This window comes from Hyla sarda, chromosome 3, assembly GCF_029499605.1.
Source record: "Hyla sarda isolate aHylSar1 chromosome 3, aHylSar1.hap1, whole genome shotgun sequence".
Lineage (NCBI taxonomy): Eukaryota > Metazoa > Chordata > Amphibia > Anura > Hylidae > Hyla > Hyla sarda.
In genome coordinates, this window is record NC_079191.1 from 178,146,558 (window position 1) to 178,165,235 (window position 18,678).

General features: G+C 41.7%; 1 protein-coding gene across 2 annotated transcripts in view; it reads left to right on the forward strand.

Annotated features, from left to right (window-relative positions):
* Nucleotides 1-9,887, forward strand: part of DVL3 (dishevelled segment polarity protein 3) — a 104,055-nt gene extending 94,168 nt beyond the window's left edge. Inside the window, exons 11-16 of one of the 2 annotated variants that reach the window (XM_056565610.1) lie at nt 3,820-3,969; nt 4,125-4,256; nt 5,224-5,391; nt 6,481-6,693; nt 8,417-8,818; nt 9,239-9,887. In XM_056565610.1, coding sequence (XP_056421585.1) covers nt 3,820-3,969; nt 4,125-4,256; nt 5,224-5,391; nt 6,481-6,693; nt 8,417-8,818; nt 9,239-9,270 — 1,097 coding nt within the window. In that variant the 3' untranslated portion in view covers nt 9,271-9,887. Of the gene's footprint in view, nt 1-3,819; nt 3,970-4,124; nt 4,257-5,223; nt 5,392-6,480; nt 6,694-8,416 lie in introns of both variants that reach the window. The other variant, XM_056565611.1, reaches the window with a different exon arrangement.
* Nucleotides 9,888-18,678: the final 8,791 nt, after the last annotated feature.

Here is an 18,678-nt window from a genome sequence, read left to right on the forward strand (position 1 = left end):
CCCCTACCTTTCCTAGGGTCTAGAGCACTGCTGTCGGCCCTTCTCACCCCCTGGCTATCAGCGCCGCTGCCCGTTGTGTCCCCCTGACTATCGGTGCCGGCGCCGATAGCCAGGGGGAGAGAAGCGGCGCCGACAGCAAAGGGGAGAGAAGGGGCAGCGGCACCCATTGCCGGCGCCGCTGCCCCGTTGCCTCCCCCCATCCCCGGTGGCATAATTACCTGAGTCGGGTCCGCGCTGCTGCAGGCCTCCGGCATGCGTCCCCGGCGTCGTTGCTATGCGCTGAACGGCGCGGCGCATGACGTCAGTGCGCCGCGCATAGCAACGACGCCGGGGACGCACGTCGGAGGCCTGCAGCATTGCAGACCCGACTCAGGTAATTATGCCACCGGGGATGGGGGGAGGCAACGGGGCAGCAGCGCCGGCAATGGGTGCCGCTGCCCCTTCTCTCCCCCTGGCTGTCGGCGCCGCTTCTCTCCCCCTGGCTATCGGCGCCGGCACCGATAGTCAGGGGGACAGAACGGGCAGCGGCGCCGATAGCCAGGGGGTGAGAAGGGCCGACAGCAGCGCTCTAGACCCCAGGAAAGGCATGGGGAGAGAAGCGGGCAGCGACGGCCTCTCTCCCCCTGCCTTTCCTGAGGGTGTATCGGCGTATAACACGCACATAGACTTTAGGCTAAAAATTTTAGCCTAAAAAGTGTGTGTTATACGCCGATAAATACGGTAATTACAGAATTTCATATATAGGGGACCCTAATATAATGTAATTGTCAGAATTCTTAAATCCGAGGGTTTGTTGAGAATTCTGACAATTACATTATATTAGGGAGATATATATATATATATATATATATATATATATATATATATATATATATATATATATATATATGTGCATCTGCAGCAATGCGGCGCTTGGAATGGATGATTAGATCACCCGCAACACTGCCACGTGTATCCGATCATCCAACATGGCAGGCGAGGGTCCCTTCACCTGCTCCGGCCGTCATCCCGAGGTCTTCTTCTCTGGTCTGACATAGAGAAGACCAGAGCCGATAATAGTGATCAGTGCTATGCTTATGCATAGCACTGAACAGTGTAAGCAATCTAATGATTGCTATAAATAGTCCCCTATGTGGACATAAAAAGTGTATAAAGGAAAAAAGTGAAAAAGCCCCTCCTTCAATAAAAATTTAAATTGCCCATTTACCCCCAAAAAGCATATATTTTTTTTTTTTTTTTAAGGAAATCTGTAGCAAAAACAACTTATCCCCTATCAACAGGATAGGAGATAAGTGTTTGATCGCAGGGGATCCGAACGCTGGGACCCCCGCAATCTCCTGCACAGGGCCATGGCTGCAGCATGCTGCCGCGGCCGACACGCCTCCTCGATGTAGTTCTATGGGAGAGGCAGTGATGCAGCGTTCGTGCTGCCCCGCCTCTCCCATAGAGCTGTATGTGGGAGGGGCGTACAGTCGACCTAACGGAGGTAGACGCGACACGCATTAGTCACTCTCACATAGCGGCAATGCCGGGGGCCTGTTTGGGAGATTGTGGGGGAGGTCTTAGTGGCGGACCCCCCGAGATCAAACGCTTATCCCCTAGTTCTTCTCATATTTGGTATTGCCTTTTTTTTTTTTTTTTTTTTAAATCTTAATCCTTCCAATATTTATCAGCTGCTGTATGCTCCACAGGAAGTTGTTTTCTTTTTGAATTTCCTTTCTGCCTGACCACAAGTGCACTCTGTTGTCATCTCTGTCCATGTCAGGAACTATCCAGAGCAGGATAGGTTTGCTATGGGGATTTGCTCCTACTGTGGACAGTTCCTGACACAGACAGAGGTGTCAGCAGAAAGCACTGTGGTCAGGCAAAAAAAAAAATACAACTTCCTCTGGAGCAAACAGCAGCTGATGAGCACTGGAAGGATTAAGATTTTTTAATAGAAGTAATTTACAATTCTGTTTAACTTTCTGCATCCATTTGATTTGAAAAAATGCGTTTATCACCAGAGTACCCCTTTTTTAATCAACTGGTGCCAGAAAGTTCAAACAGATATGCAAATTACTTCTACTAAAAAATCTTAATCCTTCTAGTACTTATTAGCTGCTGAATACTATAGAGGAAATTATTTTCTTTTTGGAACACAGCGCTCTCTGCTGACATCTCTGTCCATTTTAGAAACTGTCCAGAGCAGCATATGTTTTCTATGGGGATTTTCTCCTACTCTGGACAGTTCTTAAAATGGACAGAGGTGTCAGCAGAGAGCACTGTGGTCTTGATGTCAGCAGAGAGCTCTGTGGTCCAAAAAGAAAAGAATTTCCTCTATAGTATTCAGCAGCTAATAAGTACTGGAAGGATTAAGATTTTTTTAATAGAAGTAATTTACAAATGTGTTTAACTTTCTGGCACCAGTTAATTAAAAAAATAAAAATTTTCCACTGGAGTACCCCTTTAAGGCCAAAATGGGCAAAACCTTTTTTTATATATCAACTGGCTCCGGAAAGTTAAACAGATTTGTAAATTACTTATATTAAAAAATCTTAATCCTTCCAATAGTTATTAGCTTCTGAAGTTTTCTGTCTAACTGCTCAATGATGATGTCACGTCCCGGGGGCTGTGCATGATGGGAGAATATCCCCATAGGAACTGCACAGCTCCTGGGACATGAGTCATCAGAGAGCAGTTAGACAGAAAACAACAACTCAACTTCAGAAGCTAATAACTATTGGAAGGATTAAAGGGTACCTCTCATCAAATAAACTTTTGATATATTTTAGATTAATGAATGTTGAATAACTTTCCAATAGCATGTTAATGAAAAATATGCTTCTTTCTATTTGTATTTTTCCCCGATCAGTCCTGTCAGCAAGCATTTCTGACTCATGCTGGATTCCTAAACACTCAGAGCTGCCAGCCTGCTTTGTTCACAGCCAAACAGGCTGTGAACAAAGCAGGCTGGCAGCTCTGAGTGTTCTCCTTTGTGAACAAAGCAGACTGGCAGCTCGTAGTGTTTAGGACTCCAGCATGAGTCTGAAATGCTTGCTGCCAGGACTGGTAGGGAGACCCCTAGTGGTAATTTCTTCAAAGTGGAAAATTAAATAGAAAGAAGCATATTTTTTAATAACATGCAATTGTTGTTCTGCATACATTAATCTATAATATATCAAAAGTTTTTTTGATGAGAGGTACCCTTTAAGATTTTTTAATAGAAGTAATTTACAAATCTGTTTAACTTTCCGGAGCCAGTTGATATATAAAAAAAAGTTTTTGCCTAGAATACCCCTTTAAGTAGTTAAGACAAACGCACCAAGTGTCTAAAAACAGGACTAAACCTAACGGGAACATATGCACTTGATGGGAGGGAGGAAATGATCTCATCAATTTATCTTACACCGGAGACAGTGGTAGAGTAGCCAAACCTGGCTTGAATGGCCTTAGAAGGTTGCCAAACAATATTGCACTTCTTTTTACATAATATCTATGAAGAGAAGTTCCTCCATCTGTTAAATGGAATTAAACTCCGACCACCATTCCTGAAGGAAAAGGAACATTTTAGATTCCCAGTGTCTGGGGATAACTAGTCTAGTTGGAAAAACCTGAGGATGCTTTTCTTGTGTGTGGACTTACACTTTAAACAATTTGATGATGCACGCGCTACTATAGTCCATTATGAACAGCAGCTTCGGCCTGAACATGGCTATTTAAAGGAAATAGAAGACTAACTGCACATCAAATATCTTTCATTTCTCATTGCAACTGGTCTCTTTCTGCTTGATGTTCCTCAATGCTCTCTTTACATGTGTGGCCTTTGCTTCCCGTCAGGTGAACCAGTCAGGCCTATTGACCCAGCAGCTTGGGTTTCTCACACAGCAGCAATGACTGGCACCTACCCAGTCTATGGCATGAGTCCATCTATGAGTACAATAACGTCAACCAGCTCCTCCATAACCAGTTCCATACCTGAAACTGAACGTAAGTGCGATGGCTTCATTACTTCTACTCCTTTATGAGACTGACATGGATTTTTATTTTTGTAATTTTTTTCATAAAATGTATCACTTTTATTTATATAAAAAAAAATCTATAGAAATGTGAAGTAACTCATCTAGCTCATTGTTTCCTCTTAGGCTTCGATGACTTTCATCTGTCCATACATAGTGACATGGTAACAATTGTGAAAGCAATGAGCTCGCCAGAATCCGGTTTGGAGGTGCGGGATAGGATGTGGCTTAAAATTACCATTCCCAATGCTTTTATTGGTAAGTAATGTATATTTAAAGGGTATACCAAAAAGGGTTTTAGTATTTTGGATTTTTTTTTTATTTATGAAAAGATTCCTGCTTCGGGTCTTCTAAAATAGAAAACAAACCTATAATCTTCTCATACAGATGACTAGAAAGATCTTTTTAATACCTATAGGCCGGTAACCATGACAAGGGGGAATCCTCTATGTCTAGAGGAAAGAAGGTTTTACCTTCTTTACTGTAAGAGCAGTGAGACTATGGAACTCTCTGCCACATGATTTTGTGATGTAATAAAGTTCAAGAGGGGCCTGGATGTTTTCTGGGAAAATAAAATATTACAGGTTATGGATACTAGATTCATGGGGATAGAACATTGCTCCAGGGATTTATTCTGATCGCCATATTGGGGTAAGAAAGGAATTATTCCTCTGTCATGGGGCAGTTGGCATCAACCTCATGGTGGTTTTTGCCTTCCTCTGGATCAACACAGTAGGGTTTTAGGTTGAACTCAATGGACTCTTGTCTTTTTTTTAAACCTTACAAACTATATTACCATATCCATCACATCTCAGTTTTATTGATAGAATCTGACCTATTCAATATCAATAGTAGAGCCACGGCAGCGACAGAAGGCCAGATAAGATAATCGTCCCATGCACTTTGGAACCAATTACAAGTTTAACTTCAGGGACCAGTTTACCCCTTTTAACTTCCATAATGGTGACCATTGAGGATGCGGTTAGTATATGCGTACATTTGTAACAATGCTATGACATTGGCCAGCTTTTTAATATGTATTTTCAGTGAATGTATCACCCAGATTTTTATTTTTGCTGATTGGAGCCAGATAGATTTTATTTCCATCTAAAAAGTATAACATAACATAAAAAATGTATTTAAATAATGGGTCATTTTCTGATCACACATTACCTTAAATTTATTGTCTTTGGGATACATGATATGCTGATTTTTCTGTTTTCAGGCTCTGATGTTGTAGACTGGCTCTATAACCATGTGGAGGGCTTCACAGATCGCCGGGAAGCAAGGAAATATGCCAGCAATCTTCTGAAAGCAGGATACATCCGTCACACAGTCAATAAAATAACTTTCTCTGAGCAGTGTTACTACATTTTTGGAGATCTTTGTGGCAGTATGTATCTATCCATGTTCCTTTCATAGCTCATGTTTGGCTTGCGCAGCTTAGAACAAAATGTTCTTTTATAAATTGCTACTTTAAAGGGTATTTCCCACAAAGGACATGCAAACTTAGATGATTGTAGGCAGTCCAAGAGGCCTGGTTCTCTGCTGGCAGACAAGGCAGCCCATGTACCCGGGCCAGAGTGCACACTTTCTAGGTACACATGTCTGGGAGGTCCTGATTGACACCTCCAGAGGAACATGTAAAAATCTGAGTTCTGGTTCTCTGCAGGGGGGCAAGGCAGTCCATGTACCTGGGCCAGAGTGCACCTTTTCTGGGTAGGCCTGTGCTGAAGGTCCCGGTGACCCTTCCAGGAGTTGCTGGGTTTCCCTAAATCTTCTGCAGGTTAAAGGGGTTGTCCAGGAATAGAAAAACACAGGTAATTTTTTTCCAAAACAGCTCCCTGTCTGTCTCCAGGTTGGGTGTGGTATTATAACTTGGCTCCATTTACTTCAATGGAACTGAGCTGCAGAACCACACCCAACCTGGAGACAGACAGCGAGGCGGTTTTGGAAAGAAATTATCTATGTTTTTCTATTCCTGCATAACCCCTTTAAGTGACCATTCATTTCAACTGGTCTGCTGGCAGACTGCAAATTTGACACTATTGACGACTGTTCGCGGGCAAATACAAGTGAATGGTGACGTGGATTTCATGCAGTGAAAAACCCACTGCTAGTTACAAGTTTGTGAAAACACCCTAAAGAGTCTCTCTGCACCGGTCTGTCCATATAGTATAGGATATGCTTCTATTCCAAAAATAACAATCCTGGAACATCTTTTATTATAGATCTGTGTTGTACTGTTTCTAAATTATTCTTACTGGAAATGTATGACGAAATAGCCAGACATATGTGAGACATATTAATAAGAGCTTGTAATTTGCATTATTACTACTGTAGTGCTACTCATGAGGAGCAGTAAAGCACACATTGATTTGGTGAAACCTGCTCTACTAGTACCTCCACTGGATCTCTTTAAATCATGTATTTATTCATTGCAGAATTTTAAAACTTTTATTTTTTCCCTTCCATTTAATAGACATGGCAAATCTCTCCCTAAATGACCATGACGGTTCCAGTGGGACATCAGATCAAGACACATTGGCTCCACTTCCACATCCCGGAGCTGCCCCCTGGCCTATGGCTTTTCAGTATCAATACACATTGCCTCATCCTTACAGCCCACACCCAGGATTTCCAGAGCCTGGTTATAGCTATGGAGGTGGCAGTGCTGGCAGTCAGCACAGTGAAGGTAAGTCTTTATTAATACATGTTAGAAACCCCTTGAGGACACAACCTGTTTTGGCCTTTAAAGGAAATCTGTCATCAGAATCACCTGCACTAAACCTGTTAAACGGGCTTGTAGTGCGGGTGATCCTGATTAAAACGCTTCTTACCTGGTTAAAAATGGTTCAGCGCTTCTTCAGATACCTTTATCTTTTTAGTTTTCTGTTATTCCCTGGCTTGGGAGGTCTTATCAGCTCAGACTCGGCTATACGTCATTCTAGCTGGGCGGAGTGGCCGCCCGGCTCATGAATATTCATGAACTTATCATTGTAGTCTAACTCCTTTTTCTAGGTCACGTGGGGAGGGCCGCGCATGCACCGCGTTCCATACACCCGGAAGCGGCGCGGGGGGAGAACGCCGCTTCCTTGTGTACGGAACGCGGCACATGCGCGGCCCTCCCCACGTGACCTAGAAAAAGGAGTTAGACTACGATAAGTTCATGAATATTCATGAGCGCGGCGGCCGCTCCGCCCAGCTAGAATGACGTGTAGCCAAATCCGAGCTGATAAGACCTCCCACTGAGTCCCAAACCAGGGAATAACAGAAAACTAAAGATATCTGAAGAACCGTTAAACCATTTTTATCCAGGTAAGAAGCGTTTTAATCAGGATCACCCGCACTACAAGCCCGTTTAACAGGTTTAGTGCGGGTGATTCTGATGACAGATTTCCTTTAAGACATAGTCCACTTTCATTTTTGTGTTTTGATGGTTATTTTATTTTTGGGTTTTGTATTATTGCACTACTTAAACATTTTTTAAACAGAATTAGTATGCTTAAAATCTCACTATTTTGACCCCTATCACTTTTTTATTTAGATTAGAATTTTTGATCTTTTTATTTTTTCCAATCTATAATGTTATCTTCTTTTATTGTACACCCCCATTGCATGAGACATGGAAGGATGTTGGTTACTGGTAATTCATCTGTAAAGGCGTTAAAAAAAAGAAAGTGGTCACCCAGTTATTTTCGCTTACACAGTATTAAATGATTTAGTATGTATTTTAGTACAGCATATGATTCTGTATTAAATAAATTGCATTTTGCAAATATCCAAAGGCTTGTTAATACATACCTGCATCCACAAATGTCTGGCATACTGTTGTTTTAACAGTATTCCATTAAAGTGTACCTGTCATATCACAGAAAAGAAAATGCTTATATATGTTATCCACTTGGTCATGTTGATGCTTTAGATGTTTTTTTTTTTATGTTTTAACCTCTGTATTTGGCTCACAAATCTCTTATGTTGCTCTCTTATTCTGACATTCACTGCTCAGGAAGGGGTGTGTCTTGAGGCAAGCACTGAGCCCGCTCACTCGCCATGTAATCATTTCTGCCCTTAGTCAGCTGTGCAGTGCAGGGTCTCTTCATCCATTCACTGCAGGCTGCTCTGTAACTCCTTCCTCTCTGTTTTTTAGACAGATGTCTGATAAACAAGACAAGAGTTTTTTTTTTTTTTGTTTTTTTTTTAAAGCCGTGATTTTATAAAAAAAAAAACAAAAGGAGAAATAAAACAATTTATGAAGTATATTAGAAAGGTTAAAGTTTTGCCAAAATGTACAACATATAAAAAGTTTAATTCTGACAGTGGCCATGTATGTCCCCTGGAAAAATGCAAGATAAATCTGATTGTCTGCTAGGATTTGTTTTCTTCAGTCTGAAATCTCTCATGCTTTTCTATTACAGGAAGTAGAAGTAGTGGCTCCAACCGCAGCAGTACAGAAAAAAGGAAAGACAGAGACCCTAAGACCGGTGACTCAAAATCTGGAGGGAGTGGAAGTGAATCTGACCACACTACACGGAGCAGTCTACGAAGAGACAGAGCAGCAAGTGAACGCTCAGTACCAGCAAGTGAACACAGCCACAGGAGCCACCACTCCATAGCACACAGCATCCGGAGCCACCATACACACCAGTCTTATGGTCCTCCGGGAGTGCCACCTTTATATGGTCCTCCAATGATGATGATGCCAGCCCCACCCCCAGTCATGGGCCCCCCAGGGGCCCCACCAGGACGTGATTTAGCCTCCGTCCCACCTGAACTCACCGCTAGTAGACAGTCCTTCCGCATGGCTATGGGCAATCCCAGTGAGTTCTTTGTGGATGTTATGTGAGCAAAATTTACATCGATGGTCCTTTTTTTTTTTTTTTGTTTAGCAAGTTTTGTTCTCAAAATTTTCTAATTATTATTTACATCCTGATACTAAGTACATAAATGGAGAAGCCAGCACGATTCCGCTGAGATGCATGTGTGATGTTCGCACGGACCCTCACACTTGCCACTAATCCATGCACCTAATCTGTCAGATTCTGCTCCAGACTGTGTGTTTGAGCAGAGGGAGGAGGCTGACCACATTATTGCCTGGTTGCTTGGCTTTTATAACAGATTGATTTTAACAAATTAATATTGCATCCGTTTAAAACAAACAAAAAAATGCCAGTAATGGAATGGATTTACTCTTGTTTTGCTTTTGTTCCCTTTACAACTGTGTTTCTTTTATTAAGCAGCCAAGAATTCGGGGGTCTTTGACTTTCTCTGAGCAAGTTGCCAGTGAAAGTGCATGATCCTCAGTCGGAGGGTATCCCTTCCTTGAACATATCATGACGTCATTGTATAGATGAAGAGAATCCATTGCCACAGGAAGATTTTGGTCTTTAAGTAGAAGACGACTGATTGGAGTGGAGCACCACAAGCCTTACATATTCATAAACCACAATGAACATGACTATTTTGCCTTTGGAGTGCCATGATTTTTCTTATCCCATGTATAAACTGATGTACATCAAACCTCATACTCTCATATCTACTCTTGCAAAGAATTCAACCATTATTGCTCCCTTTTCTAAAGGTACCTATTTTTCAAGAGTAGTAGGGATCTTATAGTACATCATCTTGTTTTGTCTGTACTCCTCTCCTGTCAGGGAGGCCTGCTATATTTTTCCCCATATTTTATTTTTGTGTTGCAGTATATTGCACATCATTGCACATGCAGTTGCTATGTGCAAGTATTCTTTGATCACCTTTTAACCCATATATGGTGCTATTACAATATGAAAAAAACTCTAAACAAAATGTGATTATGTGTGTGTGTATGTATGTGTATATATATATATATATATATATATATATATATATATATATATATATATACACACATACATACATACACACACACACACTTTTCCCGTAATCCTTTTGATCTGTGTCAAGCCCCTCCCATCAAAACTACATGACAGCACAATTGGGGCTAGTGGCAAACAGATTGTACTTCCATTGACTTTTTTTAAACTTTTCTCAGAGTTTGCATAAATACAAACTGACAGGACAGCACAGAATGGCACAATTGTAGAAAGCTGATTATTTGCCTTAGCATCTACCCAAAGGGAGACTTGTGTTGTGCACAAGGTCTGCTCCCACCTTCTAGGCTCTGCAGTGGACTGATGCAACGTGGGTGTCTGGGAGCAACACACATCAAGCAGAACTGTGAGCAGGAGCTTGCATTATCATTTGTTTTTTGTTTTTTTCCCCAATGCTTTGTTGCACTGAGATATTTCTGCTGCAATAAATCTACACACATTTTATGTCTAGTCCTATGTTCTTGTGGAAGAATGTGGTAACTTTTTTAATTATGAAAACACACAAATAGATGAATTATATAGTAATAATATGTAGAAGAATACAATGTTGAGGCACTCGGTTCCGTCTGTTCACATTTATTGTAGAAGCAGGTCAAACGCACGGCAACAAATGTTTCGCTAACAATTTGCTTTTTCACAGCCTGGGTTCATTACCTAATCCCACCCCTTAAATCCCTGTCCCATTTGAAACAACTTTATTAGTCGCGGCAAGGCTGACAATCGAATACAAAAAATCTTAAAAATTACTGTGAATATAATTTTATAAAACACATAATAAAAAATATATATGTATATCACACTGTGGAGTGGTTTTATAGGCAGCACCACATGCAATACCCTTATATCTAATCTTCATCTTTTACTAGTCACGGACAAAACTATTCAGATCACTCCTCTCATTGCAACCAAGTGGACCGAGTGCTTCAGACCTCAATATTATCCTTGTCTCACATTTCAGCAGTTCAGTGTTGCGGTCGCCACCTGTTGCTAACGGATTCATCCGTACTAAACCACAAAATTTCATTTGTTTCGGGTCTCCCCCATGTGCTTCTAACATATGTCTGATTAGTCGCGGTGATCCTACCTTAGTTTTCAATTATCGTACATGTTCAGTGAAACGTCTATGCAGTGATCGGACTGTTTTGCCCACGTAATATCGGTCACAGATCACCGCATAGACCACATAGCATGTGCGGCATGTAGAGAAATCTTTCATCCGGTGTGTATACTGGCCCAATTGTATCGATGAGACAGGAAGCATTTGGCTGCAGGAACGGCAGCTCCCGTATCTGCGGTTACCCGGAGCAACCGATCTCTGAAGCCAAGTATCCTCCTGCATCTTCTCAAATCTGCCTTTTACTAGTACTTTGTTTTTACACCTTCTAAAGGACACCACTGGTTTGAAGATAGTACAATGCAGGAAAAAACTATCTCTGGATACTATGTGCCAATTGCGGTTAATAGCTGTCCTAATTGCATTAGACATAAATATTCCTCTATACAGATAACATGAATTATATGTTCTTAAATTATGGTTTATTTTGCAGCATGTTCCTATATTACTACATTTAAAGAGCTTTATTGATCATTCAGTAGTCATTACAAGTCATACAATAAATTTCAATCACACAAAGGATAAAACAATATACAGCACAGGTTCCCTAAGCTATACACTATACCTATTCCGATATTAGTATATGGTTCAAGTGAATTTTTTTTTAGGGCTCGTACACATCTGAATGAAGCTCCTGAACAGAGCTCTGGATGCAGGAGTCTGTTCAACTTAGCTGAACAATGGACACCTACAGGGTCTAACGGATCCAATTGACTTTAATGAGGTCCATCTGGTTTACAGTGTCCATTGTTTTGCAGACTTTGAGTGGAGAAATACATTTACTGCTTGGAGGAATATTTTTTCTCTGTTCATATCCCGCTGTTTCACTGCACCCAGCAGCGGAGCTCCCCTAAACGTAGCTGACCACAGATGTGTCTTAATTTGCATAAACACATACATTCTGGCTTTGACCCAATTCACACGGCACAATTCAGCAGGAAAATTCCACTCAGAAATTCTGTTGCAGCAGACTCCCATTGTTTTCAAAGGGATTCTGTTGAACCCTGCACTTGTCAGAATTTCTGTGGCTGAAAAATCTGCAACAGAAATTACAATTCCAGTCTTAAAATGTGTAATCCTTTTGTGGAATCTGCTCAGAAATGCATTGTCATCTATGGAGACAGCACCTTTCCGGGGATATTTCGCTGTGTGAATGGGGCATGAGGCTGTTATACTAGCTGTAGGAACTGTTATTAATTGCTACTGGCCTAGTCAAGTGAATAGGACAACTGTGTAGTAACCTGTACCATTGCTACATACAGTGTGGCATTTGCTAATAACTGTCCCTGGCATGTGTGCCAAACATGTATTTAGCTAGTAAAGGGTGTCCCTTAGGGATAACTTATGTTTTTTTTGTTTTTTGCTATAATGTTCCAAGTTTGTTATATAATTGGTATATACAATTTTTCATTTTATTTTCTGAAAGTGCAGCACCACAAACCCAGTGTGAAGAGAACCTGTAACAAGCGAAATTTACCTTGCTTATAAGGCTAGGTTCAGACTACGGAATCTCAAGGCAGAAAATTTCCGCCCAGAGATTCTGAGTGCGGCCAGCGCCGGCTGAATCAGTCGGCGCTAGGACCGCTCGGACACTGCAGTCTCCCATAGACTGCAATGTGTTCCGTGCGGATTTCCACCGCCTTTCTTCAGGTGGAAATTTCAAAGCGGATTTTCCGCTTCACAAATTCCGAAGTGTGAATTTGTGAACGGAAACCCATTCACTACACTAGACATTTTAGCAAGCGGAATTTCGGACGGAAATTTTACGACTGAATTTCTGTCAGAAATTCCGTAGTCTGAACCTAGCCTAAGTGTCTTGTTTATGGCTGCCATAGTGACCATAGTTTTCTATAGTGTTGTTTGTTCAGTTTAATAGGGGGTGTTCCATGCACCAGCTTAGGTTCCTTTCACACTATACTTTTGCTCCGTTACAAAGACCCGTTACAGTGCCCTGTTAAGAAATCCCATTCAGGTCTATGGGATTTTTTAATTATCCGTTCTCACCAGTTATGAATAACGGACGTTATTTGTGACTGGAGAAAAAGTCACATGCACTAATTTTTCTCCCGTCACAAATAACGTCCATTATTCATAACTGGTGAGAACGGATAATTTAAAAATCCTGTAGACGTGAATGGGATTTTTTTAGCTGCCATTTTAAAGGGTTTTCTTAATGGGACTTTGTAACGGAGCCATAGAGAGAGGCAAAAATGTTTTTTTTTTTTTTGCAAATATGCACATGGAATGATAAATCCCCCCCCCCCCCCTTGTCCTTTCCATATGGAAAACTAGCAAGCATCTATTCTTTTTATCTAGTTACTTTTGACTTTAGTAAGGGTTTTATAGCTAGTTATTGGAAATGAATTCCTAGAAGAGGAGGCAGAGGCTGTGACCTTCATTATTATACTGTAGTCTAAAATATAGGTGGCTATTTGGTTTGATTTTCTTTTTCGGGAGCTCAGTTTCTGCAACATCAATTGTACTTTTTATGTCAGTGGGAACAGTTATGATTGGATCTGTCATATCCAGCATTGATCCTGTGAAATAAAATAGGACATAAAGCCAGACTGAACAAAGCCTAATTACCCATGAATTGGGTCTTGTCATTTTGTTAATTTGTAATTACCTGCAGTCTAGTGATCATAAGGATTAGTGATGCCTTTAATGACTATTATTTGAAAAGATAACGTATCCTAATATATACATTTATGGTGAACAAAAATAATCCTCAACAAAGCAACTGGCAGCAGGTCTCAGGCTCATTCTGCAGCTATGAACATGGAACCTGTGTGGCAGCACTTCACATGTTTTTGGATGGTGCCTCTGTCTTTCAATATATTCTCCACTAGAATTTTAGGGAGGAAAGCATAGGGTATGGCATGTGCTGCTTTTATTCTCAATATAGAACTGAGAAATTGCTTTGAAATCTGTATGCGATAGGCTTATATATTTCTGCGGGTGCTGCATTAAACACCTGTACAAAATCATTCTGTAATAAGGGTGTGTGCTGCAGAAAGTCAAAGTTTACCCAGACCTAAGACAGATATTGCGTGTTAAAATTTTGCAAATATCCACATTGTAATGATAAATATCCACATTGTAATGATAGAATCACTGTGTACAATTGTGCTCAATATATATATTTTTCAGGTCGTCCACTCGCCATGTGAGATTTCCCCCTATCTGCATAGGAACAGGAAGCACAAGAGAGGTTAAAAAGGCCCCTCCCCCCATACCCCCTCAGTGTTTCCTGTTCCTATGGAGCAGGTGTGCAGAGAGATCTGTACCTATTTTCCTGCAGGCTGTGTATGTTAAAGCTCGGGGGGGGGGGGGGGGGGGGTGTGAGTCGGTCGCCATCTGCCTCCCTCTCTCTCTTCTTTCCCGTACCAGGTCGTGGCCTGTTCCTTGGGCGTCCTGCTTTCCATCCCCTGTGGCGCTCTGGGAGTTTATGCAGGGGACCTAGTTCATCTGGCAGGCCTCGGGTGCCCTGGTTCCCCTGGCTGCTTCCGGGTTCTGCCGGCGGGGACATCGCGCGCGTGCAGAAGAAGCCGGAATTTAGATTTTTGGGAGTCGGGCGCCAATTTTAAACCCTGGGACTTATAAGGAAGCCCAGGTCTATTCAACATCCTCTGGATCACCATGGATAGTTCGGTCGCTGCCTGCTCTGCATCTCTGGAGCGCATAGGACCCAGTAACCCAGTGAGTAGCTGACCAAGTGGGGGTACACTTCTTTTTTGGGGGGGATATTGTTTTTATAATTCCCTGTTCCTATAGGTTTCCTTCTCTCCTTTTAGGGAGACAAGGAGGCCCCAAAGAAAACTAAGGAAAAGAAACCCAAAGTTAAACCTAAAAAATTTGGGGTTTGTACTATTATACTGCATGAAGGATATAATAAGCCCCTATGTAAAACCTGTATGGATAGGTTAATTCAGCAGGAATCCCCGTCTTTTTTTGGAGGAACTTTGCTCTATTATTAAATCTGAAGTTTTAACTTCTGTTGCTGTGGCTCTGCCTAAAGCTCAGTTTGTTGATCCATCTCCACCAGTTGATCCATCCCATATGTCGGATCTTCCTTCCTTTTCGGATCCTTCTCCTTTAAAAAGACGAAAAACGACTGTGCTAGTAAATTCTGATTCAGATTCTGAAGTTGATATTGTTTGGGTTCCAATTCTCAAGAGGAAGGTGAAGTCATTGAACCTTGTACACATAGGAACAATAAGAGAGATTATTTCTCCTCTGAGGACATGAAAATTCTAGTTAATGCTGTCGGAAATGCAATGAACATTCCTTCTATTAGATCTCATGTTTGCGCGATTGAAACCTAAAAAAACTGGTTTTCACAGTTCATGACAATTTTAAGGATCTTATTCTTGAGGAATGGAAGGAACCTGAGAAAAGGCTGTCACTTTCCAAGGAATTCTGTTCCAGATTTCCATTTAATGAGAAGGATACGAAATTATGGAATGAAATTCCAAAAATTGATGTACAAGTAACTAAAGTGGTTAAGAAGACATTGTTATCATTTAAGGATAGCTCTCAATTAAAAGATCCCTTAAATCGTAAGATAGATGGATTAAGAAAATTTATGGGACTCTTGTTCTGTTCAGATTAACCCTAATATCCTTGTTCATCTGGTTTGAACAACTAGAAAATCATCTACCATATTTTCCAGCGTATAAGATGACTTTTTAACCCAGTAAAATGTTCTCAAAAGTCGGGGGTCGTCTTATACGTCAGGTGCTGCAGTCGGCAGGGACGGCGGGTATGGATTATCCATACCCCGGTTATCCCGACGGAGATTAACATCCCTTGTCACATTCAGGACATCCCTGTGTCCCGAAATATCTTTTCAGGACACAAGGTTGTCCGGTTACCTTTCTGCGGCCCCACGTTAACTTTAAAAAGGCGGGCCGCGGGGAGGTAGCGCAAGTAGGGATGTCACTGACGTCCCGTGTGTGCGCCCATAGCAACAGCAGAGCTGAGCAGCGAGGACGCGCGGGCATGGTAAGTTACCAGCACGTCATTTTCGGTGCTTCGACTACCGCTCCTGCGTTGCCGAGACCTACTGCTTTGGCCTATAGGCCATAGCAGTAGATCGTGACCCTGACCGGAGGAGCGGTGGTCGGAGCACTGAAGTAGGGCATTACACAGAGATACAGCCTCCAGCCATACACTGTATATGGCTGAAGGCTCTATGTTTGTGGGGAAACTATACTGCCAACCTAATGTGGGGGAACTACAACCTAAAGTGAGGGAAACTATACTGCCAACCTAATGTGGGGGAACTATACTGCCAACCTAATGTGAGGAAAACTATACTGCCAACCTAATGTGGGGGAACTACAACCTAATGTGGGGGAACTATACTGCCAACCTAATGTGGGGGAACTACAACCTAAAGTGAGGGAAACTATACTGCCAACCTAATGTGGGGGAACTACAACCTAATGTGGGGGAACTATTACTGCTAACCTAATGTGGGGAGGGGGGAGAAGTACAACCTAATGTGGGGGAACTACAACCTAATGTGGGGGGAACTATACTGCCACCCTAATGTGGGGGAACTATGCTGACAACCTAATGTGGGGAAACAATACTGCCAGCCTAATGTGGGGGGAACTATGGTAAGGTACCGTATCGCGGTCTTAGTCGACTCCTCGACTGAGTCGGTCAGAATGTCTTCCTGATCGGCTGTTCTGCCCAACCTAGTCAGGCGAGCCGTATGGCTTAAAAATTGGCAGGGGGATTCTACTTCAAAGAGTAAACTTGGTGGTATTCCTTTCTAAGGTAACACTGTGTTTGGCCCAGTTTTAGATAAGATTCTGGAACAAGCTGTGGACAGGAAAAAGGTCTTACCTGAAGAAACATCTACCAAACAAAAATAATTTTGTTCCTTTTTTTTCTAAAACAAGCAGTATAAGGGAAGGGGAAAAACAGGTAGATGGAGTTAACCAAAGGGAGGTAAGAGCAGAGAACTCTTCTTCTAAAAAAAAACAATGACTGTCTTCAGGTGGGGGGAAGACCCACTCAATTTTGTCGCCAGTGGGCGAACTTTTCAAAAAATCAGTTTATTCTGAACTCTCTGGAGTTCGACTTCAGAATCGAGTTTGCCTTCCTTCCTCCTCAATGAGATCGCATCACAGATCTAGGATCAAAAAATGCAAACATGAGGCTCAGCTCAGTTATAAAAGATCTGTTATTCCGGTTCCTCAGCAAGAACAAGGCCTAGGACGCTATTCCAACCTATTCCTAGTTCCAAAGCCTAATGGTTCCTTCTGGACCTTAGTAAATTTTAAGTGTCTAAACAAATATATTACATACAAAAAGTTCAAAATGGAAATGTTGAAGTCTGCCATTCCACTACTCCAGAAAGCTGCCTCGATGGGGACTATCGACGCTTACTTCCATATTCCTATCTGAGCCACTCCAGAAATAAACTTGGTTTGCAGTCCAATTAAACAAAAAAGTATTTCATTACCAATTCAAAGCTCTACCATTTGGAATATCCTCGGCACTGAGGGTATTTACAAAAGTTATGGTGAAGGTAGTAGCCTCCCTTAGACTAGAGGGGATCACCATCGTTCCCTACCTAGACAACCTTTTGATCACTGCCAATTCTTATCACCTGCTATCTCTGCATGTCCAGCAGACAGTGTCAAGCCTGCAAGACTTGGGCTGGATAATAAATTTCCAGAAGTCGGGTCTCTCTCCCTATGAATTCAGAGGTACAAAAAATCTTTCTGGAAAAAGCATCCTCCATTCAGCAGAAGATAAAAAAGGTGATGCAAAACAAATTTGTTACCTTGAGGGAAGTCATGTCCCTGCTAGTGTCCATGACTTCCTGTATACCAGCCATACCCTGGTGTCAGTCATTCCAAAACTCTTATCTTTCTCTAATCATGAGAGCTCTAATGAAGGTGAGACTAGGAAGAGGAAAATTCATCTTCATAGCTATGATGTGGCCGAAGAGAGGCTGGTTCAGTCTTGTAAAAGAACTTGCCATAGTGGAGCACATTCTTCTTACTCAGAGGGATGTTCTATTGTGCCAGGGCCCTCTTTTCCACAACGATCTAAAGAATCTCCAGCTGGCAGCCTGGCTATTGTGAGGCTTGTGCTAGAACAAAAGGGTCTTTCTAAAAAGGTGGTCGACACTCCTAAAAAAAAAAAAAAAAAAAGTAAAAAGGATTCTACATGCTCCCTTTATCTTAAACAATGGAAGAAATGTTTTTCCGGGTGTGGCTTCTCTCCTCTGGATCTTCTTATGCCAGATATTCCTAGAATATTAGATTTTCTGCAGGAGGGGTTTGATCTAGGTTTAGCTCTGTGACACTAAAGGTTCAGGTGGCAGCCCTTGGCTGTGTTTTTTTTTTTATGCAGCATTGCTGAACACAAATGGGTCAAAAGGATTTTTTTCAGTAGTATCCAGAATAAGACCGAAAATATCTAATCTTACTTCCCCTTGGAATTTGAATATTGTATTATCATCTCTGACTAAAAGTCCTTTTGAGTCTTTGTCAGAATCAGCTATCAGGTTCTTTACCTGGAAAACTGTTTTTCTAGTGGCAATAACATCTGCCAGAAGAGTAAGTGAAATCCAAGCCTTGTATATTGACTATGCTTACCTTACTGTACTCGAAGATAAGATTATTCTAAAGCATAATCCTGCCTTTCTCCCAAAAGCTGTATCCAATTTTCA